The sequence below is a fragment of the Bactrocera oleae genome, chromosome X, assembly GCF_042242935.1.
Source record: "Bactrocera oleae isolate idBacOlea1 chromosome X, idBacOlea1, whole genome shotgun sequence".
Lineage (NCBI taxonomy): Eukaryota > Metazoa > Arthropoda > Insecta > Diptera > Tephritidae > Bactrocera > Bactrocera oleae.
The window spans coordinates 31,487,715-31,514,493 of NC_091541.1; the positions used below are offsets into that span (position 1 = coordinate 31,487,715).

The following is a 26,779-nucleotide window of genomic DNA, read 5'->3' on the forward strand; positions in this document are numbered from 1 at the left end:
ATCAGATTCTACAACACCCCTGGTTAATTCAGAAATATAGCATTTTACCAAAAGTTATCACGCCCGGTGTCCGATTTTTATATTGAGTTCTATGACGCCTTTGTCTGTAAAAAAAAAATGAAATGTAATGCTTTTGACGTATTTAGTTAGTGAGTTATCGCACTTTGAGTAGATTTCAATATAACCGTTATATGGAGTGCGCGCGGGCTTATCATCAAAAGAAGAGGTGGCATAAATGTTTGTTTCGAGCTTGTCGTATATTAACATTGAAGCTATTGACGGTGGAACCATGCTAAATTTTTCAACATTTGCTGCCCACAGGTATCTCTCACTACGACGAGCACCAAATTTCATTTCCAGTTTGTGTCATAATTTGGAGCTTAGTTATGGCACTTTAAAGGTTTTGGTATAATAGTATTTTGTGGCCGTGATAATAGTCCGATTACGCCCATCCAGTATGGTAGATCGACAAGAATACGTTTACATTACGATATCTCAATTTTTAATCAAGTTATCGCCTACATAGGCAAACGGACGGACGGACGGACAGACAGTCACCCGGAGCTTAACTCGTCTCATCATCGTGATCATTTATATACATAAAACTTTATTTCTATCTCGATTAGTTTTAGGTTTATAAACAACTTTTAGGTGAATAAAACTATTATACTCTCTAGCAACATATTGCGAGAGTAAAAAAAAAGATAAAATTAGATGCTATTACAAATTCTATTTATACGCAACTACTGCATAAGTATAACTTTATTTTGTGTTGCTTTTATTGGACAAAATTCCTGTAAATTCGCGACGAATTTGCGAATTAAATAAAATTTCTCTTTCAGTTTTTTGAATTCTTGAACAACAACATTCTTCACGTAGGGATGCTGTCTGCAGTTTCTAGAAATGTGGTAGGTATACGAAATGTTATAGCAACTCTGATAAATGTTATATTATTAGCTAAGCAAATAATTCTTAAGCAACGATTTTTCAACCGTCGAATTCACCTCATGATAAAGAAATTCACCTAGTAAAATATTAACATTGCTTTGATTTTAAGCAGAAAGGAATCTGTAGATTTAGAGCTTTGTTAACATGAGCAAATAGAGAGTATTGTGGATCAACAGGTTAATGAATATTTGCATGCCATACGAGTTTTCTAAATTATGAGTTACGAAAAGTGGTAGTTGAAAAATATTTTGATAATTTCCTTACATAATTCATGTTGGGATTCGAACATGCATAAAGTTGCGTTTTGCCGTTGGCATATTCATGCTTTTGCTGTACATACATATATCGTTCCACTATAAGTTTTTGCTTTCGCAGCCTTATTTAGCAAAAGTCTTAGAAATAGATATAACAACAAGCTACCACCGGGGATGACTTAATTAAAATCCACTATTTTTTATTAGCAAAGAACAGTCAAATAATTGGCCGGTTGTAAAAAAATTGTTTAATTTTTCGAAGAAGAAAAGTTATCTTCCACCATCACAACGCACCGCCCACACGGTGCTGGCGCGAAATAAGCAAAGAACTGCTGCTGGTCCACCGTATTCTCTAAACTTTATCGTGATTTTTGTTTCCAAATTGCAGAAAAGCTGTCTGTGATTCGCTATTTCTATGCTCGTTATCTTTGCGCGCTGCTTTATTGTTCAAAAACTTACATGTAAAAGCAAAAACAAAGTTATGGAGTTGAATTCGTTCAAAGGCCAATGCTAAAACCTCATTGCATTGATACCCAGCCAGCGCAGGTTTGCACTACAAGTGCTGCCTATTTGTTTGAACATTTCGTATAGTTTGCTCGATAGGCTACTCTTCAACGCTTGGCGAATCGAAGACAGTAAAGTTAAGTACTTTTCTGATCGGTTACAGTTTAGAACTTTACTGGGTCAAGTACATCGAACTAGAAAAGGAAATTAAGAAATATATATAGATAAACATTTCCAAAAATTTCGCTTTTTATAAGCTAAGTACTTGTCGGACCGCCCTTGAAAATTATTTTCATTTGTGAGAATGTTAGTAGTTTACCTGACTTTAATATACGCACTAAATTTTCATCAAATATGAATTTGTTTACATACCGTGGTTTTATTGGTTCATATTTAATTTTATTATTTCTTTACTTTTGGTTGGCACATATGTATGTCTGAATGTATATAGTAAGGATATATGCTTGTATGTATGTTGGCGACATTATTCAATCGTTCACTTAATTTTTGCGCAGGTTGCTGTATGGTAATAAATATAAGTATATATGAATTCAAAGGTGCTGAAATACTCTTAAGTAATGGTTTGTAATGCTGGTACTTTATTATACTTCGCAAGGGCATTAATTTTTTGTGGATAAGTTTTACAGGATGTAGTTCATATAATTAACTTAAGCATTATTTTCGACCATTGTTTCATTATACTTTCAAATAAATATCTTCTTTAATAGTTATAAGGTAAAAATATAAATTTCTAAATTTAACTGACCTCACTGCGTTTTTTTGCGACATTGATTACCTTTCAACATTACAATACATTTAAATTAGCCAGATCTTAAGCTTTAATTTAATAAAAGAATAAACAAAGGCAAAATAGTATGTAGCACACTAAAATGCTAGGAACTTTGTTGCATATTTTTCGAAAATTTATTTTATGTTAGGTTTCGTTTATTTTCACTAAAGTTTTATCCTTTAATTTTTACTTTTACTTATTTAGATTAATTTATTGTAATACACCTATCATCTTAGACACGGGTAAAATATGTATGTATGTTTGTTTTCTTTTTTTTAGGACTGACTGAGACCCCAGCCTTAACTTCTAGATCATTAAATGTTGCTTCGTTTAATACATATTATGTGTTATTTAGACAACACCCAAAAATATTGTAATATATTCTCAATTATATTTTCTATTGAAGCACACTTTGATAGTGTCATTCTTTGGCGCTTCCATATCAATGTTCTTACTTTATTTATTTTATATTCTTATTTTCGCCTATTAATGCATAACTGCAACTAACATTAATTTTGTGTTTTCTATGTATATTTTCCACGTGTATATCAGCCGCTTTATATTGAATAATGTAATAGTTTCTTCTTTATAAATCGAGGTGTTAGATTTTAAATTACGTTACTAATGATTTTTTTTTTCAAAATAGGAACTATGTGTATCTGTCTTTTAGTATAAGTTTTTGTTATCATTAAACATGTTGCGAGTATTCTTTGCAATACATCCTTTTAACTTTAGTATGTTTTGTATTTATCACTCCGCTTGGCAGATTTCTCTTGTAGCCGATCTTCGTTATATAAGCATGTTTTTTATTGTTTGTCATCCCAGCCGTCGAATTATTCGAGAACGTCAATTGGGGAATGAACCGTTTTATCTGCAAGCAATAAAAAACATGAGAACAAATGTAGTCTAAGACTAATTTAAATAATAATGTGATTTCAAACTCTTTACGAACAAAAAAAAAGGTTTGGGTATAACTAAAAATTTCATACTCTTGCAACTTGCAAGGACCAAAGCGTTCAGGTGTTGTCAAAACTTTATATTAACAAGTGTGGATGTTCGGGTGTAACCGAACATTAGTACTCTCGCAAAATTTTATATTAAAGGAAGTATTGATCGGATTCAACCCATTTTTGACACAAAGACATACTATTATCGAGAGTTTCATTTATTTATTTTTTATATGAATTTCAACTATATATCTTACACACCGACCAATGTTTTTGGTAAAAAGTCAACTATAGGCACTGGGGTCCACATAATCAGTACCTAGGGGCTTGAACAGTTTTGGTTCGATTTAAAGAATTTTTGGTCACAAGGGTAAGCGCATTATTCACGCAAAGTTTTATCCCGATACAATCAATGTTGCTTGATTTGCATAGTAGATAGTGAAAGAATCAGATGGAATTTAAAATGGTGTTATATGGGAAAAAGGCGTGGTTGTAATCCGTAGAAATATGAGAGGAATGTTATGTGCCGAATTTGGTTGAAATCAGTTGAGCAGATCCCAAGATATGGGTTTTCACCTAAAAGTGGACGGTGCCACGCCCATCGTCTAATTAGGAACGCAGTTCCTATAAAGTCATTTCCTACTATCCCAGAGATAAGATTTAATCTCTGGCATGTTTAGTGCTTGGTTTATCGCGCTTTTAGTAGTTTTTAACAGTACCATTATATGGGGAGTGGCGGGGTTGTCACTCGATTTCACCCGTTTTCACTCTGTCGATAAAGGTGCTAAAAACATTTGTTCTCAGTGGATTTTGTTATTATAGCTTTAGCGGCTTAGAAAATATGCACATGAAACCTATTAGGGGGCGGGACCACGCCAAATTTAAAAAAAGTTAAACTGCAAATGCCCCTCTCTATTGTGATCCTGTATACCAAATAACAGTCTTGTACCTATTACATGTAACTACAATATTATACTCTGTAGCAACAGGTTGCAAGAGTATAAAAAATGTACCGAAAGGGTTCAACTTCATTGTTCTATGAAACTGAATGGTTCACAATCCAATTTGTATCTTATTAACTTATATTATAGGTTATTGACTTAATTAATTTTATTACTATACTTTACTTGCCATTAGCGAAAATTATACTACAAGTAAAATCATCCTCAAATGAGATATATGTATGTCACATAAACTGGACCGGAGAGGCTAAATTAAATATATGAGATGATGTGAAAAACGTCAACCAGTGGATCTGAATGCATTATGTTAGGGATATGAGGTTTAGACCCCGTGTATACCAACTCCATTTATATTCAGCGCTAAACCACATAATTTTTTGGAAAATCTGTCCACCTAATTTCATAAAAATATCATAAATTTTGAGTAACCTAAACGATTTAGAGTCAGCTTGAAAGTAGAAATCACTATACACGGTGTATAAGGTCAGGGCTTGTTGCATTAACCTTTGACATTGCTCAGGTATACGCAAGAACATATTTTCAAGCAATTTTATGCATATATAAATCACACTCTAACCTACATATTCGGCATATGGTTTGTTAATATAACGAAAATCATTATATGTAGTATAATATAGTTTCAGATATTTTCGGCATTAAACTATAGTATATCCTGTATTATACGTTGAGTTAATTTTGCTTAGATATCTTACATATTTACCGATATGAACGCTATAAAGCCAACCGGAAGTTTGAAAATCTTACATTAGGACTATGGGAGATAGGTATAGTATTGACCCGATTTAATCTATTTTTGGTATTACTACATGTTATTAACAGAAAAAAATTATCTCTAAGTTTCATTAAGGTACCTTACATACCATCACCAATATATATGGTAAGGAGTAAAGTCAACCGAATGTTTGAAAATTCTGATATTAGTTACATGTGGGCAAGGGCAAGCAGATGGTTCAGTTTGTTTGGCAGTTATATGCTATAGTGATCCGATCTGAACAATTTCTTCGGAGATTGCACCATTGTCATTGCCTTGGACAATAATTCATGGCAGAGTTCTTGATGATATCTCGTCAAATGATAAAGCTCGTTCATTCGTTGATTCCGATCGTTCAGTTTGTATGGCTATAGTGATCCGATATCGGCGGCTCCGACAAATAACCAGCTTCCTGGTAATAAAAGAACGTGGGCAAAATTTCAAATCGATATCTCAATCACTTTCGTGTGTATATCTGATGTTAGAGACATGGAGCGTGAAACCCCTTTCATTTGTAATGACAATAATATACGAACTGATCGAATTTGATTCCGACTAAAAAAAACGTTTTCACGTATTGTAATACAAATCTTTATTACAGCCTTCAAAATAAGCTCTTGAGCCAATAGTATAGCATGGTAACACTTTTGGCTTTTTCGGTTTCGGTTCACTTTTAGACCGCGATTCGCTAGATTGTTGGACAGTTTAAAGGTCATATTCGTAAAACCAGGTCCCGTTACCAGTAATAATGCGTTTGATGGATGTAGGGCCTACAACCACGTTGTTAAGCATCAGTTTTGCGACCTACGAGTATACTAGACGCCGTATTTGCAAAAGATTCATTACCATTCATTACCAAAATATGTGAAGTCAATCCATAAGAGATGTGGAGATGTTCTGCTTTCTCTCTGATGCCAACATTGCGATTTTTAAAGATTGTTTCTTCAGATTTTGCGATGTTATCGTCATTAAATAATGGACGACTAGTACAAGGCAAGCTTTTGATGACTTCACGACCTACATTGAATGCTTTGTGCCACTCAAATATCTGTGTTCGTGATTAAGTGGACAAAATAAAACACTTCTGCAATACTATCAACAATTCCGTAGCCTGATTAAAATGGAAACACAAAATTTCAAAAAAATTTGTTGTTAAATTTTGGATCCTGGTACAAACGTTTCGAGTCGTAAACAAACAACTACCAAACTCACAACAATGAAGATCAAATTTCCCACAAACATAAAAAGAGTTGTACCAATTTAGGAAAAAATAAATTTATCGATTCGGTTTACGCGCGCGGTTTAAATGGATTAGTCCGAGTCAAATCTGATCAAATTGTATGTATGTTTTGCCTCGGCCTTCTTCTTATTACTAGAGAACTTGATATGGAATGTTAATATTTTCAAGTTCATCGTGTGCCGGGGCTTGAATTCATGATTTACTATGTCTTAAATGTATATATAAAATGTATTTCTTCTTGTTTATTTTGGCATATACTTACATATTTTCTATAAGGAAAGTCGATTTTAAGTTTACACGTTTTGTTTGTTCTTTCTTTTATCCGTGAATTAATAAAACTTACATTGCGGTCGAATTATTTGCCGCTCGAAACTAATTAAAGAAATAGAAGATATAAATTGTATGTAAGAAATTAAGGTAAATATAACATTAGTGCATACATTTATCTCTAAGTTTGATTACTAGAGGAATAAATATAAGTTGCGTTATTGGTTTTAAAATGTTTCTTTTTTAAAGAATAGTCCTGATTTTCATACTACGGCCAATGGCTTATTAAATAATATAAATTAAGTAAAACGGATATATAAAAATACGTGTAACTAAAATTATAGAAAAGTTATTTACAGTGTACTCCGGAAAATTTGAACGTAATATTCACAACAATGTGAAAACAGTACATTCCACTGCACATAGATTTTTCAGAAAGTACGTCAAAATCATATTTTCTATTTAGTTACTTAGTACTTTAAAATACAAACCTTACGCAAAATTTCAACCATAGTATTGCTATTAAATGCACTGTCCCCTAACATCAGCTAATGACAAAACTGGTCCCGTATATTTAGTTTAATATAATATGTGTTATTGCAGAAAATATGTTTCTACTGCAATCAACGCGAGTCTCAAAAGAATATACAGAGCGATCAAAAAATGACGTTCTCCCTTTGCGTGATCTTGTCGTGGATAACTATTTTTATTGAGTTGTACATTTGAGAAAGATGTCTGACAAAGAAAGATGAAGATGACATTATGTTACTATAGATTGGTCATCACAGTCACCAAACGCCAATCCAATAGAGAATGTTTGGGCTTTAATGAAAGCCAAAATATGAAGAAAACATTTAACGTCAACAAAAGATATTATTCGGCTACTGCAACATACCTGGAGATCGCTTCCTATGGAATATATGGAAAATTTAGTTGCAAGTTGCCATAAAAGATGTCAGCCTATAATAGACAATGCGAGAGATTAGAGCAATTGATTGAACCACGGCTATAATAAAACAACGTATTTTCTATAATTACAACATATTTTCCAATAAACGCTACATACACTTTGGAAAGTTGAAAGCATTATTTTTTTAAACGCACTGTACGCTAAAATAATGTAACGCATGTAAAATATAATTATTTTTATCGAATTTATGAAGGTAAAAAAAATGTCCTTGATTAAAATTTAATAGTTCCAGCATGAATAAACTTTTGAAAAATTCTGTGGATCTTTTATGCAGCCAACTTTGTTCAAAACTTTGTTTTAAAAACGTCTAGTTTTAAATAAAACTAAGATTTTTATTACTTATTGCTATTATTTAAATAAACAACGACAAATAAAGAAGCCACCAAAAATATTTGAAAGTTTAACTTAAATCAAACAAGAAAAAACGTTAAGTTCGGTTGCGCCGAAGCAATAATACCCTTCACAAATACAAAGGCCCCTTACAAGAACTTGATTTCGAACGTTCAATTTGTATGGCAGCTATATGATATAGTGATCTGATCTGACCAATTTCTGTGGAGAATAATTTGTTGCCTTAAGCAATAACTCGTGCCTAATTTCGTGAAGATACCTCGTCAAATAAAAAAATTTTCCATGCAAGCACTTTACTCCGATCGTTCAGTTAATATGGCAGCTATATGCTATAGTCATCCGATCTATACAATTTCTTCGGAGATTGGATTAATGCTTTAAATAATAATACATGCCAAATTTCGTGAAGATAGCTCGTCAAATGAAAGAGTTTTCCATACAAGCACTTGATTCCGATTGTTCAGTTTGTATGGCAGCTATATGCTATAGTCATCCGATATCGGCTGTTCCGACAAATGAGCAGCTTCTTTGTTAGAAAAGGACAGGTGCAAAATTTTAGATCGATAGCATAAAAACTGAGGGACTAGTTTGTATACATACAGACAGACGGACCGACGGACAAACGGACAGACAGACAGACGGACATGGCTAAACTCAGCTCATTATGCTGATCATTTATGTATATATTTTATAGGGTCTTCGACGTTTCCTTCTGGGTGTTACAAACTTCGTGGCAAACTTAATATACCCTGTTCAGGGTATAAAAATATTTCTGACGCTCCTTTCTTTTACAAGATCAAACACACTTTCCTTTTTTGTGTTGGAGTAAACGGAAATATACAATGAAATCAAAAGACGAGGTTGTGTGTTTTTTGTTTGGAATGATTATTGCCAACAATTTTTCAAATTACATAATAAAATAAAATAATTGAAGTGAAAGTAAAAAAATATGTTTAATTTGTTCTCATTTTTCTCGTGTGAGTTGTAATTAAAGATAATGTGATAATTACTTACATATATATGTACATACGCGTATTATAATTTAATGCGAGGTGTTTATTCAACAAAAACCAAAAAATAGGAAACAAAAAACTATTCGAACATAATTGCTTTTGTTAAACATTATTCTTAATTACATATATAAGTCTTTAGGTTTATTTAAAATTTAACGTTTGATTATATTTCAATGTATTCATTAAACGGTAATATTATATTGTTAAAGTTATTTTCGATATAAAATTTTTAATTCTCTCTATAGCAGGCATTGCCCTCGTATTTTACAATTAAAAGATAATTTCGTTGTTCAATACAATATATTTATATATATAAAAATTTATAATAAAATACAAATTATATTTGCTTGTCTGAAATGATATATATATAAACATTTTTTAATTAAAATTTATATATATTTATTAGAGTTTTATAAGAAAGTAGCAATAATAGGAACTTTGTGTAAAACTAAAAGTTACATATCTATGTTAATTTATTTAATATGAGTCAATAAAAACAATACCTTACAACTCATACTTATGTATGACAAAATAATTTCGCCTAAAGAAATAATTATTAACATCTAGTGGACCTATGTTGTGTGTTAAAAATTAAATTTTTAAACATACAAAAAGTAAAACGGTAAAAATTATTATATCTATAGGAAGTCTTCTAAAGTAACAAATATCTTTTACTGTATATAAAAATTTGCCTTTGATATGCGAAAAGATAAAACCAAATGAAGAGATGCACATGCTAATTTTGTTGTACATACTATGTAGATTTGTATCAATATACTTGTATATCGAGTATACGTTCGTGTGGCTTGTCAAGAGATGGCATAACTTCATTATTATTCCATTTTTTCATTATACCGAACATGTATTGGAATTTTTTTGCATATTATTGTAGTATAACCCTTTAAGAATATGTCCCTAAAAAGATTTTTTGAAAATTCTATTATTTTCGGAGTTACAGCTCATTTTGTGATGCGCCGACAAAGTGGACTGGCAGCTCGGCGAGAACTTTAAAGTCGTTTTTCTCTACTACTTTTTTAGAAACGGTGTGCATGATTTCTTAAGTTCTATTCAATCAATTTACTTGAAATTTTATACAGAGCTTCTTTATACAATATACCATCGCACTACGAGGGGATTATTGGAATTATTATTTTTTATATTTTTAAAAAATTACGAACGGCAAAAAAAAACAAGGAAATAACGAAACATATTTTTCAAATAGCCTCCGTTTTGTGAAAAAAAATTTCCAAAGTCCTCGCGTAGTGCTATAACTACATCCTTCCTCTTTAAAGATCTGTCACCATTTTCTATTTCGGGTTACTGGGAGTCCTGATATGCAGGACGCTTTAGCTGAGCGAACGTGCCAAAATTAGTTTGTAAACCATGCAAAGTGGTGATTTGGGCTTGGAACACAAAGAACGTCCTGGGCGGCCAAAAAAGTTTGAAGATGAGAAGTTGCAAGCATTACTCAATGAAGAAGAGCTTGCAGAATCTTTGGTAGTCACTTATGCCGTCATTTCCGAACGTTTAAAAGCAAGCAAATCGGCAAATGAATCCATTACGAAAATTTTAAATGCAAATACTTGTACATGGCCAAACAGCTGAATTAACAATTTGGAGAACTGTGGATGGGAAGTTTGACATAACCCGCAATATAGTGCAGACCTCGCTACCTACTAACTACTATTTGTTCCGGTCGATGCAGAACGCCCTTATTGGAATACGGTATCCAAAATGTTCTTGATTTATTCTTGGCACAGTTCTTCTGGGATGGAATTAATAAATTGGTAGAATGATGAGAATATCTTATAGCTTTTGATGGGAAATACTTCGAGAAATACTATTGAACATGTTTTTCCAAAATAAACGTTACAATTTCGAAACAAAAACCGCAGGAATGTAGTTATACACCCAATTGTATGTGTATGTATTCACGCCCATTATGTATTATAGGATATCTTATAGACAACACTTTTAAATTTTTTAGGATTTAAAACCATCCGTTTAGATTTCAGGTTTTAAAGATTTTAATTTTAACGTATTAAATTGTTTGGCATCCAAAACCATAGTATAAGATATGCAATTAACTTCGGTTTCGAAAATATTCTTGAACATTTTCATTAATGTTTTACATTACAAAAAAAACTTTTTCACAAAAAATTTCCTTTTATTTACATCTCTGTGCCCAAAACAGGCAGAATCAGGTTATCTCAGCTGAGTAAAATTCTTGGAAAACAGCTGAGCGTAAGCGTACATGTAGCAGAGATAAAACTCACTGGAAATGAGAGCGCAATTGCTAAATGTCAAAACCCTCAGAGCTCAAGCAACTGTCAAAGTTCAGTAGGTCTGACGTTTAGCAATTGAAAAAAGAGAGAGGTCAGATTAAAATCCTACCGATCACTAACAAAAATTGGAAAACAATAAAGATGAAAGAAATCGTAAAATTGAAATGTATGTGATGAAATCTTTTGTGGTGCCATGCTTCGTAGTATTAATTGTCAATTGAAAATGATAAATAAATATTTACTAATTAAGAGTTAATATATTTTTCAACTATTTAAGTATTGAAAGTTCAAAAATCAGTTGTTTTAATACCTATATCAAAAAATCACAAAATGGATTTAAATTATTTTTCCATATGTTGAACGGATACATGTATATACATATTTAATCGTAATAAATGTTGGGTATTATAATTTAAATGGCCAAAAATTATATTTTTGTCCGATCTGGCTACAGTGGAAAATGTTTTGAAAAACGCTCATTTTTTGGCGCTCTCAAAAATAAAATAGTCATGAATGGGAACCATATGTTCAAAGATGGAAAGTGTTAAGAAATTGATATATTCGCGCATTTCTTTAAAATCATACAATAAATGTAAGAAAAAGGGGCTTAGAAGCAAGTAAATACTTTAGTTTTACTTTAAATAATTGTTCATATTATACTTTTCAACTGATTTTTAGGTATAGCAATATAGTATCTAAAACCTCCACAGTATGGATGATTGCCGACCACAACCAACAATCTTTTATACTACTGAATGCTCGCCTGACCTTTAAAGCGAACTTTTCTTAGGGAGTGGTTAAAAATATTCGATTGGCTTGAAGAAAAGAAACGGTGTGCATGTAGCTAAATTTAATTGACCTCTAAGGTTTATTTGTATGTACATATTTTCTATGTGATCTGAAACTCCAATGTATTAATGAAAAGTTTGGTAGTTTTGCAACAGATTTGGTAGGCATTTCGGTATCCAGAGATTTTTTCAAGTGGCAACACTATGAAATGCCGATCACTGCCCTACATTTAAAATATGTATAGAGTTAATGAAAACGTTGCTGTATTGCCAAAGAAAATTCTATTCGTAGACTAGGTCCTCTATAACATTTTTTTTATTTTTATTTTTTTCAAGTTATAAATTAATTAAAAAGGTTTCCCACTGGATCTAAAACCTCGTCACCTAAAATGCAAAGAAACGTAACTAATATCTGATAGCAGAAACTAAAATTTGTTTATATAGGCAGGGTTGGAAATAATGCATTAAAAACTAATTGAATTAACATGTGAATATATTTTTTTAATATCGTGTTTGTGATTGAAAAATTAAAAAAGGTCGTAATCCCATACACCGAATTGAATAATAAAATAAAATGCGAAATATGGGATCAAAAATTAAAAAGAAATTTTAATTCGGGTTTTGTGAGAAACGTTTTTTTAAATTTTTCTAATTGAACACAAATATGATCTTAATCTTATTATTAATACTAAAAAAATACATTTTTTTTAATTAACCTTTTCTCGCGCTTGCATATTTCGTGTTCTACGATTTTGAACTAGAACTCGCAGAGAGAAATCGTCTTCAATAGTCTACACATTCAAATGATTTATATTACCAGTATATCAATTTTTAGTTCTGATCTTGAGATCAAAAAATTTAATTTTCAATTTATACTACTAAAGTATAAATCAAAAATTTTTATTTAATTCCAACATCGGCATTAAAAAATTAAAATTTAATTTTTAATCCCAATTTTTAAAATTAAAAATAGTATATACGTGTTGAAAGTTTTTTTGAGGTATATTTTATTATATGGGCTGGTGGAATTATTGGTCCGTACTTCTTCAAAAACGATGATGGCCAGAACGTTACAGTCAACGGTGATCGGTATTTCGCCATGATTACTAACTTTTTTATTCCTGAATTGAACAACCATGATGTGGTTCCAACAAGACGGCGCAACATGTCACACAGCTCGTGCCACAATCGATTTATTGAAAGACACGTTTGGTGACCGCCTAGTTTCACGTTTTGGCCTTCAAGATCTTGTGATTTAACACCACTAGACTACTTTCTGTGGCGTTATATAAAGTCATTGGTTTATGCGCATAAGCCACATACGCTTAAACATTTGGAAGAGAACATTCGCCGTGTTATTGCCGATATACGGCCACAAATGTTGGAAAAAGTCATCCAAAATTGGACGTCCAGATTGGACTACATCCGAGACAGCCGTGGCGCTCATATGCCAGAAATCATATTTAAAATGTAATGCCACAAGATTATCATTCGGATAAATTCATGTCAATCGAATAATCCGTCGTTGTTTTATTGCAATTTAAAGTTCTATACCTCCAAAAAAAACACCTAACTAACAAAAGTTAGTATGTTGTAGTGACCGTAATCAATAAAAAAAAACTCTATTTCGAATTTTTTGATGATACGTTGTTTTGCTGACGATATACATTTTTTGAAATGAAAATTGGAAGATCTCTTCATATGTTAGTAAGTTAGCCACTTTTAGCAATGCCTGAAATTGAAATTATATGCGTTGTGGGATATTGTTATCAACTATTAATGTAAAATACGTGATTTTTATATTTTCTGGACTAAGTAAATAAAACTTTCAGTTCAAAAAAATAATAACCAAATGAAAAAATTACAGATTAAAAATGTAAATAAAATTTTATGGAGATACGGATCGTATTAGATCTGGCAGTTGAACTCTTTTTTGAAACTATTGTAGATAAAAAAGGTACAACCTTAATTAATTAACGATATTTTCTATGAATTTATGAATTGTCAATAGCATGTATGTATGGTAAACGTAAAGAGTATGGTGATGCGAAATTATTTGATACCTGACCAATTGATAGCTCGTGGGATTGTTATACTTTTACTTAGTCAGTAAACACATATTATTTATACACCTACTTTGTGTATACATATATACATTATATCAGGACTTAACTGCACTGCTTTTCTGCATGCGTTTCATGAAACTCACCAGTTATTTGATTACAATTAAATAATTGTTGAATAATATCTTGAGCATGCGTATTAGTTAATTGCGTATGCGTTGTACTGGTTGTTAATGTACAAGATGTGCTGCTATTGTTACTGCTTGCTGTTATTGTTTCATTTCTGGTTGATGGGTTTTGTATGGTCTCATTATTATCATTTAGATCTATCGTATTCCCATCACTACTATCCTTGTATTCGTCTATATAATTATCTTCGTCATCAGTAATACTTGTTGCCAGCGGTGCATTTGAAACAAAAATGGCACTTTTGCTGCTGCGTTCACTATATTTAATATTATATTGAGTTTCCATTAATTTGTGATTGACAATATTGTTGACGCTTCCAATATCAGTGTTCTCAACATTCTCAGCACTGTATGACCTATTAATAACTTTATCCCTTTCTTGTTTTTCATTATTTTCTTTTGAAGTCTGTTTAGCAACCTGTGGTTTTCGCCCTTTACATCGATTGTCACCTATGTCGTTTGTTTTTGCTCCATTGCTTTCATTATTAATATTGCCACATTCATACCATTCCATTAATTCACTGTTTTCGTTATTGGATGTATAATCGATGGCTCGTTTCATTGTATTTTGTAATTTCAGCTCCTTATATATTCTCGTAAAAGTGACAAGTCTATCGTTGCCGGTAATATCAGTATTCACATACGTCTTGAAATCACTATCTTGGGCAAGAGCAGCTTCGTCACTCGTGACATATTTACCTTCTTTTAAATCGGCGTTAGTATTTGGCTGGCCAGTTGCACTTTGTTTATTTGTGAATTCTTCATTTTCCACAGTCACTGCAGTTGAAAAAACTTTCGAATCGATATTAAGTTTGACATCAACTGCGGTTTGCTCCAACAGCTTTTTTACTTTACATATGTGCTCAATAGATAAGGCATGTTGCTGAACATTTACTTGAGACAGTTGGCATAAATTACAGCCGCCTAATTCCATTCCAGTGTTGGTGTTATTACTTATATTAGCATCAGGTAAAAAGTTCATGTTGCCCTTGTTGCCGTGGATTGTAGTGGACTTCAATGTATTTTTTTGAAAGAGTCCGTAGTCTCGATTATTTTGCGAAGCATCCTCGTAGTTACTGTCATCGGATATTGCAGTAAAGCGTTGATTGCGTGACTTTTTATCTTTGGCACGTGAGTTTTGGAACCAAACCTGTTAAAGAAAGTGCTATGAGGATATGTCATTGGAAATTTAACTCGTAAACTTCTACAATCTAATATATTCTTAATATTTATGTGCAATGTTACTTGATTAGCTGTTTAATGTTAGATTTTGTATATAATCTCATTTTCTTATAAGGCAATCAACAATTAATTACGATAAAAATTGGAAATTTTCTGTTAAAAGGAAAACTTTAGAATAGCACCCCCCGAATTCCAGTTTAAAATAGGTATGAGCAATACAATAGTAGAAAGCATATTGCCATTCCCTTTTCCTTGTCGATCCCTATTCCACAAACTTACGAATCACCTCGTTTGAATACATACTTTAGCGTTGTTCTGACCCGGTAGTTAAGGATCCAACTAGTCAAGAAAATGATTGTCTACAACTCCATCATTCAATATACATATGTAGATTTATATTCCTTACACATTAAGAGGAATTGTAATGGATTTTTTTTTTTATCTTTTTGAAGATTGATAGCTAAGGCTACTACGAGTAAAAACTCTTTTGATTATAGCACATAGAAGCAATTTTCGACAATAGTTCAAAGTATTATACAGCCATGGCTCTATTTATCTATCTAAAAGTTGAGATATTATGTGGATCCCCGATATGTAATATTTTAAAGTCAAATATTATACTAATTTGGGACAATATTCGTTTTATAGAAACGTTGTTGTGACCTTTAAATTTAGCCAGCTTTATATTGATCTGGTGTAATTTTTTATAGCACCGTTTCATTAATGTCATAAGATTATACTTATAATTAAATACACAGTCAGTGAACTTTTACTTTGAAATGAGTAATAGATCTGAACGTTGCCGACATCTGAAGCGGAGGATCTTATCGTGCTTAACATGACGATTTATGGTCCTAGATTCATTGGTACCGACTAACAGCCCATATGATGTATTCAAGAGATGTGCATACTACATTGGCAAGATCAAGTGAATAAACACTGGACCTCACTTTGTATTTGGTGCCACATTGAAAAACAAAAATAACTAACAATCCGTTGTGAACTAAGCTCAAATCGGCTATGTTGTTTTAAATAGAGAAAAAACGGAACGCAACCATACCAAATTAGTATTTAATGTTCAATACCAATCAAAATTAATTCGGTTGATTCTAGGCCGCTGCATTTTATACTGATCTCTCTAAGGGCCGTTTTCTCAATATATGGTTAAGCGCTTAACCAGACCTTTACCGGCAACATGTTGAAAAATGGTTTCCTCAATATGTGGTTAACAACCATCTGTCAGTTAAGTTCTAGTAAACTTTACCGAAAGTAGTCTTGATTAGTTTCTAACCAGAACATGAAATGACAGCTGTCAGCTGTAAAATATATAAGTAAAATCAGAATAGACGGCGTTCAGACCGGGACTCTTTTGTCTTTACATTCATATTTGCATACTACATACAAAAGGGGTAATCAGGCATGTTCCAGAAACCGAATACAATTGATATGGTTTCGTTTCTTCAAACCGAATAATTTCATTTATTTCGAAGTCTTTCTATTTCATATCGAATCAGCTGCAAATCAGCATGCAGCAAACATTTGATTTCATTTGATATGTAAATATTATATTTTATTTCTTAAAAATTTAAATTTTCTCGAAATAACATGCGTTTTATTTCTCAAAAATTTAAATTTTCTTGAACTAACATGCGTGCTGCCGTGAGAGTTCTGCAAAATAATGACTTCGCCTTGCAGAAGTTTAGTACAAGGTTTGAAATTGCTGATGTACTGTTAAAATACTTTTATTGACTATTTTAACTTTGTAGTTAACTTCGAAGTACAATTTCACTATATCTGCAAGAGGGTGCAATGACCATTGGGAAAGATATGGATGTTTCATTAGGAAGAACCACCGTATGAAAAGTCCATAGTTGACTAATAGAGAGAACATTGTACTGGGTATGATGGCCGGTCAGGTTATTACTACAATATTGCAGTGGCTATTGAGTTTAATTGCAAGTTACTTCGACAACGTTTCAATCTGTGTTTTGTCTTCTTTTAAGATCCTTTTGCGAAATCTTCATTATTTCCCATAAAATTGATCTTTCTTCTGTTTAATATTACTGTGTTTACTACTAAAGAGAAGAAGCTTAGTCCTAGGTTAGTTAATCGGACTTATATTCGTAAAGTCACGAATGATCCCCCTTGGACAGCAAGATATGCCGGTTAGTTATTATCAAAAGTCTGTTTTGTGATAAAGCGCCTTGAGGCTACAAACATCAATTCCAGCAACTAGTCTGATCCGTAGAAGGTATGACTATCGAGATGGTTAAATCTTAATCCAACAAAAGTTGGACAATGGAAGATGTACCATGTGAGACTAAATATGATAGTATCCAGTGAGAACTATCATTGCGGTGATTTAAACATTGCTTAGAGCTAGTAATTCAATAGACCTCCTGCACAGGTACTGGTTGTTAACGAACGCTTTTTGAGCTTACACAAGGACCACAGAGCCCGTGCTGAAATGAAAGAGGCCTGCGGAGCACCAAGCCAATCTGATTAGATTGTGGAAAGGATGCCCTTTGTTGCGAGCTCGTCGGCTTTGCAGTTTCCCGCGATTCCAATATGATCAGGCATCCAGCAGAGTCCGATAATAAAGTATAATTAAGCCATTGATAGTAGGGCAGACACTTCTGTGAATGCTCACCTCCCTGAAAGAGGCTGTACTTCGAAGCAATACATCTTCTGCTACCTTAAATGCAGCCAGTTCTGCTTAAAAACCTATTACAGTGTTCTGGTATCCTGAAGCTGAAGCTAACGGAGAGCTCTTAACAGAAAACCATCCCTCCAACCTTTCTCCGCCCACATATTCCTTATTAGCATCTACTCAGAAGAAATCACACTTTAAAAATTTTTCGTTTTCAAATTACATTGAAATATGTGAATTTGGTTTTCCGAACAAGGCATTTCGTTTCGAAATCCCATCAAAAAATTATTAGATTTCTAGAACAGGCAAAGTCGATTTTCAAAGCGAATCACTTTGTTTGTATGTGAAAGTGATATACAGAACATGGCTGGAAAACATTTCAACTTCCGAATATAACTATGAAAGGAATATCAAAATGAAAAGCATATCCTGAGCTCGTCGCTTCTCGCCAACGAAAACCGGTTTATGCGGCAAAAATAGTCCTCGTCTGAACAGTTTTGCGTGTTCGCAATGCAAGTTTTGTGAACGATTTTCCACACGCATTTACAATAATAAAACTATCTCTAGGTAAGCTAACCACAACTTGGTGAAAACGGTTCTGTCAGCTAAAACTATCATCCACTTAAGCTACCAGCGGTGAGGATACTATTAACCGGGTATTGAGAAAACGGCCCTAATACTACCTATTTTGTATTAGCACAATTTTATACCCATATTCGATTTTTTTCAAGTGGCAACAAAAGTTTACCTGTTTGAAAAGTACTAAGTGTGTTGTAGGAATAAAATACCTTACCTTCGTTACTAACTGGTCAGACGTGTTCGAAAAACTCAAACATTTACATTTCTAACAACACACTCATAATTTCGAATTTTCAAAACTATTGGTACGGAAATTTCATAGCAGGTAGTTTTTTACACATACTGTCAATAAATGCATGCACACCAAGCATTCACATCCTCTATGGATAGAGGGGATCATTGCTCATATTTCTTTAAAAATTAAGACGGCCATATAGGGGACGCTATAGAACCATGATTAATGACTTTTTCGTGCCTGAATTGGAGGATGTTGATGTGGACGACCTTTGGTTCCAACAGGACGACGCTACATACCATGCAGTCAATGAATCAATCAATTTATTGAAGAAAACTTTGAAGAGCGCATTATCTCACGTCGTGGGCCTATGGCGTGGCTTTAAAGGTCGTGATCGAAAATTGGGCCTCTGGGCTGGAATTTATTCAAGCCAACGGCGGCACTTGCACGAAATCAATTTTAAAACATAATGCAATTGAGTAAATAATCTTTATAATTAATCCAGATAATTATCAAAATGTAAATCGTTCTGGCCATAACCACACTATAATATATTATAAAATGGTAAAATTCAATATTCTCATTAAATTTGGTTAGGTTACTGTAGAACTTTGTAAGAAATGTGGGCTTTTATCGATATAACCATATATTATTCAATTATGATTCAATTGCTTACGGTTTTTGCGAAGTTTGAAGTTTTGGTGGGATAAAAAAAGTTATTTCCTAAAATATTTGTATTGGATATAGAATACAAAATTCCAAATAAAAAAAAATATGTAATAAATGTAGTATGTAAATATAATACATAAGTATAGCTTTTTTGTTATTTTTGTTGATTGGTCATTGGTAGGATATCCATGTATTTCTATTGAACACGTTTGTTCAAAAATTTTACCTTTAAAAACGTATCCAGACGAAAAACATGTGTTTTTATACAGCAATGAGTTGGCACAGCTAATTTAGCAAATTATTAAGTTAAAGATCGGTTCATCAATAGCAACGTTTTGTTTTACTAAAACAAATAAAAGAAAAAGCAAAACAATCAAATAAAACTTAAAAATAGATTGCATTAAATAAAAGACATTGCGATAAATTGAACTAACATGCGTGGTGCCGTGAGAGTTCTGCAAAATAATGACTTCGCCTTGCAGAAGTTTAGTACAAGGTTTGAAATTGCTGATGTACTGTTAAAATACTTTTATTGACTATTTTAACTTTGTAGTTAACTTCGAAGTACAATTTTACTATATCTGCAAGAGGGTGCAATGACCATTGGGAAAGATATGGATGTATGTATAAATTGATCTTTCTTCTGTTTAATATTACTGTGTTTACTACTAAAGAGAAGAAGCTTAGTCCTAGGTTAGTTAATCGGACTTATATTCGTAAAGTCACGAATGATCCCCCTTGGACAGCAAGATATGCCGGTTAGTTATTATCAAAAGTCTGTTTTGTGATAAAGCGCCTTGAGGCTACAAACATCAATTCCAGCAACTAGTCTGATCCGTAGAAGGTATGACTATCGAGATGGTTAAACCTTAATCCAACAAAAGTTGGACAATGGAAGATGTACCATGTGAGACTAAATATGATAGTATCCAGTGAGAACTATCATTGCGGTGATTTAAACATTGCTTAGAGCTGGTAATTCAATAGACCTCCTGCGCAGGTACTGGTTGTTAACGAACGCTTTTTGAGCTTACACAAGGACCACAGAGCCCGTGCTGAAATGAAAGAGGCCTGCGGAGCACCAAGCCAATCTGATTAGATTGTGGAAAGGATGCCCTTTGTTGCGAGCTCGTCGGATTTGCAGTTTCCAGCGATTCCAATATAATCAGGCATCCAGCAGAGTCCGATAATAAAGTATAATTAAGCTATTGATAGTAGGGCAGACACTTCTGTGAATGCTCACCTCCCTGAAAGAGGCTGTACTTCGAAGCAATACATCTTCTGCTACCTTAAATGCAGCCAGTTCTGCTTAAATACCTATTACAGTGTTCTGGTATCCTGAAGCTGAAGCTAACGGAGAGCTCTTAACAGAAAACCATCCCTCCAACCTTTCTCCGCCCACATATTCCTTATTAGCATCTACTCAGAAGAAATCACACTTTAAAAATTTTTCGTTTTCAAATTACATTGAAATATGTGAATTTGGTTTTCCGAACAAGGCATTTCATTTCGAAATCCCATCAAAAAATTATTAGATTTCTAGAACAGGCAAAGTCAATTTTCAAAGCGAATCACTTTGTTTGTATGTGAAAGTGATATACAGAACATGGCTGGAAAACATTTCAACTTCCGAATATAACTATGAAAGGAATATCAAAATGAAAAGCATATCCTGAGCACGTCGCTTCTCGCCAACGAAAACCGGTTTATGCGGCAAAAATAGTCCTCGTCTGAACAGTTTTGCGTGTTCGCAATGCAAGTTTTGTGAACGATTTTCCACACGCATTTACAATAATAAAACTATCTCTAGGTAAGCTAACCACAACTTGGTGAAAACGGTTCTGTCAGCTAAAACTATCATCCACTTAAGCTACCAGCGGTGAGGATACTATTAACCGGGTATTGAGAAAACGGCCCTAATACTACCTATTTTGTATTAGCACAATTTTATACCGATATTCGATTTTTTTCAAGTGGCAACAAAAGTTTACCTGTTTAAAAAGTACTAAGTGTTTTGTAGGAATAAAATACCTTACCTTCGTTACTAACTGGTCAGACGTGTTCAAAAACTCAAACATTTACATTTCTAACAACACACTCATAATTTCGAATTTGCCAAACTATTGGTACGGAAATTTCATAGCAGGTAGTTTTTTACACATACTGTCAATAAATGCATGCACACCAAGCATTCACATCCTCTATGGATAGAGGGGATCATTGCTCATATTTCTTTAAAAATTAAGACGGCCATATAGGGGACGCTATAGAACCATGATTAATGACTTTTTCGTGCCTGAATTGGAGGATGTTGATGTGGACGACCTTTGGTTCCAACAGGACGACGCTACATACCATGCAGTCAATGAATCAATCAATTTATTGAAGAAAACTTTGAAGAGCGCATTATCTCACGTCGTGGGCCTATGGCGTGGCTTTAAAGGTCGTGATCGAAAATTGGGCCTCTGGGCTGGAATTTATTCAAGCCAACGGCGGCACTTGCACGAAATCAATTTTAAAACATAATGCAATTGAGTAAATAATCTTTATAATTAATCCAGATAATTATCAAAATGTAAATCGTTCTGGCCATAACCACACTATAATATATTATAAAATGGTAAAATTCAATATTCTCATTAAATTTGATTAGGTTACTGTAGAACTTTGTAAGAAATGTGGGCTTTTATCGATATAACCATATATTATTCAATTATGATTCAATTGCTTACGGTTTTTGCGAAGTTTGAAGTTTTGGTGGGATAAAAAAAGTTATTTCCTAAAATATTTGTATTGGATATAGAATACAAAATTCCAAATACAAAAAAATATGTAATAAATGTAGTATGTAAATATAATACATAAGTATAGCTTTTTTGTTATTTTTGTTGATTGGTCATTGGTAGGATATCCATGTATTTCTATTGAACACGTTTGTTCAAAAATTTTACCTTTAAAAACGTATCCAGACGAAAAACATGTGTTTTTATACAGCAATGAGTTGGCACAGCTAATTTAGCAAATTATTAAGTTAAAGATCGGTTCATCAATAGCAACGTTTTGTTTTACTAAAACAAATAAAAGAAAAAGCAAAACAATCAAATAAAACTTAAAAATAGATTGCATTAAATAAAAGACATTGCGATAAATTGAACTAACATGCGTGGTGCCGTGAGAGTTCTGCAAAATAATGACTTCGCCTTGCAGAAGTTTAGTACAAGGTTTGAAATTGCTGATGTACTGTTAAAATACTTTTATTGACTATTTTAACTTTGTAGTTAACTTCGAAGTACAATTTTACTATATCTGCAAGAGGGTGCAATGACCATTGGGAAAGATATGGATGTATGTATAAATTGATCTTTCTTCTGTTTAATATTACTGTGTTTACTACTAAAGAGAAGAAGCTTAGTCCTAGGTTAGTTAATCGGACTTATATTCGTAAAGTCACGAATGATCCCCCTTGGACAGCAAGATATGCCGGTTAGTTATTATCAAAAGTCTGTTTTGTGATAAAGCGCCTTGAGGCTACAAACATCAATTCCAGCAACTAGTCTGATCCGTAGAAGGTATGACTATCGAGATGGTTAAACCTTAATCCAACAAAAGTTGGACAATGGAAGATGTACCATGTGAGACTAAATATGATAGTATCCAGTGAGAACTATCATTGCGGTGATTTAAACATTGCTTAGAGCTGGTAATTCAATAGACCTCCTGCGCAGGTACTGGTTGTTAACGAACGCTTTTTGAGCTTACACAAGGACCACAGAGCCCGTGCTGAAATGAAAGAGGCCTGCGGAGCACCAAGCCAATCTGATTAGATTGTGGAAAGGATGCCCTTTGTTGCGAGCTCGTCGGATTTGCAGTTTCCAGCGATTCCAATATAATCAGGCATCCAGCAGAGTCCGATAATAAAGTATAATTAAGCTATTGATAGTAGGGCAGACACTTCTGTGAATGCTCACCTCCCTGAAAGAGGCTGTACTTCGAAGCAATACATCTTCTGCTACCTTAAATGCAGCCAGTTCTGCTTAAATACCTATTACAGTGTTCTGGTATCCTGAAGCTGAAGCTAACGGAGAGCTCTTAACAGAAAACCATCCCTCCAACCTTTCTCCGCCCACATATTCCTTATTAGCATCTACTCAGAAGAAATCACACTTTAAAAATTTTTCGTTTTCAAATTACATTGAAATATGTGAATTTGGTTTTCCGAACAAGGCATTTCATTTCGAAATCCCATCAAAAAATTATTAGATTTCTAGAACAGGCAAAGTCGATTTTCAAAGCGAATCACTTTGTTTGTATGTGAAAGTGATATACAGAACATGGCTGGAAAACATTTCAACTTCCGAATATAACTATGAAAGGAATATCAAAATGAAAAGCATATCCTGAGCACGTCGCTTCTCGCCAACGAAAACCGGTTTATGCGGCAAAAATAGTCCTCGTCTGAACAGTTTTGCGTGTTCGCAATGCAAGTTTTGTGAACGATTTTCCACACGCATTTACAATAATAAAACTATCTCTAGGTAAGCTAACCACAACTTGGTGAAAACGGTTCTGTCAGCTAAAACTATCATCCACTTAAGCTACCAGCGGTGAGGATACTATTAACCGGGTATTGAGAAAACGGCCCTAATACTACCTATTTTGTATTAGCACAATTTAATACCGATATTCGATTTTTTTCAAGTGGCAACAAAAGTTTACCTGTTTAAAAAGTACTAAGTGTGTTGTAGGAATAAAATACCTTACCTTCGTTACTAACTGGTCAGACGTGTTCGAAAAACTCAAACATTTACATTTTTAACAACACACTCATAATTTCGAATTTGCCAAACTATTGGTACGGAAATTTCATAGCAGGTAGTTTTTTACACATACTGTCAATAAATGCATGCACACCAAGCATTCACATCCTCTATGGATAGAGGGGATCATTGCTCATATTTCTTTAAAAATTAAGACGGCCATATAGGGGACGCTATAGAACCATGATGAATGACTTTTTCGTGCCTGAATTGGAGGATGTTGATGTGGACGACCTTTGGTTCCAACAGGACGACGCTACATACCATGCAGTCAATGAATCAATCAATTTATTGAAGAAAATTTTGAACAGCGCATTATCTCACGTCGTGGGCCTATGGCGTGGCTTTATAGGTCGTGATCGAAAATTGGCCCTCTGGGCTGGAATTTATTCAAGCCAACGGCGGCACTTGCACGAAATCAATTTTAAAACATAATGCAATTGAGTAAATAATCTTTATAATTAATCCAGATAATTATCAAAATGTAAATCGTTCTGGCCATAACCACACTATAATATATTATAAAATGGTAAAATTCAATATTCTCATTAAATTTGGTTAGGTTACTGTAGAACTTTGTGAGAAATGTGGGCTTTTATCGATATAACCATATATTATTCAATTATGATTCAATTGCTTACGGTTTTTGCGAAGTTTGAAGTTTTGGTGGGATAAAAAAAGTTATTTCCTAAAATATTTGTATTGGATATAGAATACAAAATTCCAAATACAAAAAAATATGTAATAAATGTAGTATGTAAATATAATACATAAGTATAGCTTTTTTGTTATTTTTGTTGATTGGTCATTGGTAGGATATCCATGTATTTCTATTGAACACGTTTGTTCAAAAATTTTACCTTTAAAAACGTATCCAGACGAAAAACATGTGTTTTTATACAGCAATGAGTTGGCACAGCTAATTTAGCAAATTATTAAGTTAAAGATCGGTTCATCAACAGCAACGTTTTGTTTTACTAAAACAAATAAAAGAAAAAGCAAAACAATCAAATAAAACTTAAAAATAGATTGCATTAAATAAAAGACATTGCGATAAATTGAACTAACATGCGTGCTGCCGTGAGAGTTCTGCAAAATAATGACTTCGCCTTGCAGAAGTTTAGTACAAGGTTTGAAATTGCTGATGTACTGTTAAAATACTTTTATTGACTATTTTAACTTTGTAGTTAACTTCGAAGTACAATTTCACTATATCTGCAAGAGGGTGCAATGACCATTGGGAAAGATATGGATGTTTCATTAGGAAGAACCACCGTATGAAAAGTCCATAGTTGACTAATAGAGAGAACATTGTACTGGGTATGATGGCCGGTCAGGTTATTACTATAATATTGCAGTGGCTATTGAGTTTAATTGCAAGTTACTTCGACAACGTTTCAATCTGTGTTTTGTCTTCTTTTAAGATCCTTTTGCGAAATCTTCATTATTTCCCATAAAATTGATCTTTCTTCTGTTTAATATTACTGTGTTTACTACTAAAGAGAAGAAGCTTAGTCCTAGGTTAGTTAATCGGACTTATATTCGTAAAGTCACGAATGATCCCCCTTGGACAGCAAGATATGCCGGTTAGTTATTATCAAAAGTCTGTTTTGTGATAAAGCGCCTTGAGGCTACAAACATCAATTCCAGCAACTAGTCTGATCCGTAGAAGGTATGACTATCGAGATGGTTAAACCTTAATCCAACAAAATTTGGACAATGGAAGATGTACCATGTGAGACTAAATATGATAGTATCCAGTGAAAACTATCATTGCGGTGATTTAAACATTGCTTAGAGCTGGTAATTCAATAGACCTCCTGCGCAGGTACTGGTTGTTAACGAACGCTTTTTGAGCTTACACAAGGACCACAGAGCCCGTGCTGAAATGCAAGAGGCCTGCGGAGCACCAAGCCAATCTGATTAGATTGTGGAAAGGATGCCCTTTGTTGCGAGCTCGTCGGATTTGCAGTTTCCAGCGATTCCAATATAATCAGGCATCCAGCAGAGTCCGATAATAAAGTATAATTAAGCTATTGATAGTAGGGCAGACACTTCTGTGAATGCTCACCTCCCTGAAAGAGGCTGTACTTCGAAGCAATACATCTTCTGCTACCTTAAATGCAGCCAGTTCTGCTTAAATACCTATTACAGTGTTCTGGTATCCTGAAGGTGAAGCTAACGGAGAGCTCTTAACAGAAAACCATCCCTCCAACCTTTCTCCGCCCACATATTCCTTATTAGCATCTACTCAGAAGAAATCACACTTTAAAAATTTTTCGTTTTCAAATTACATTGAAATATG

The 26,779-nt window shown here is 33.4% G+C and overlaps 1 protein-coding gene across 7 annotated transcripts in view; it reads right to left on the bottom strand.

The window, feature by feature from the left end:
- Window positions 1-2,282: 2,282 nt before the first annotated feature.
- zfh2 (Zn finger homeodomain 2) overlaps window positions 2,283-26,779 on the bottom strand; it is a 193,786-nt gene continuing 169,289 nt past the window's right edge. The window contains exons 14-17 of one of the 7 annotated variants that reach the window (XR_011397415.1): window positions 25,335-25,451; window positions 22,609-22,725; window positions 19,884-20,000; window positions 2,283-3,367 (exon numbers count right to left, since the gene is read on the bottom strand). Coding sequence is in view for 2 of the 7 variants with exons in the window: in XM_036367160.2 (XP_036223053.2) it covers window positions 3,330-3,367; window positions 14,301-15,492 (1,230 nt within the window). In the remaining 5 variants the exon portion in view is untranslated. The other 6 variants (XR_011397414.1, XR_011397416.1, XR_004977376.2 and 3 more) reach the window with 6 other exon arrangements.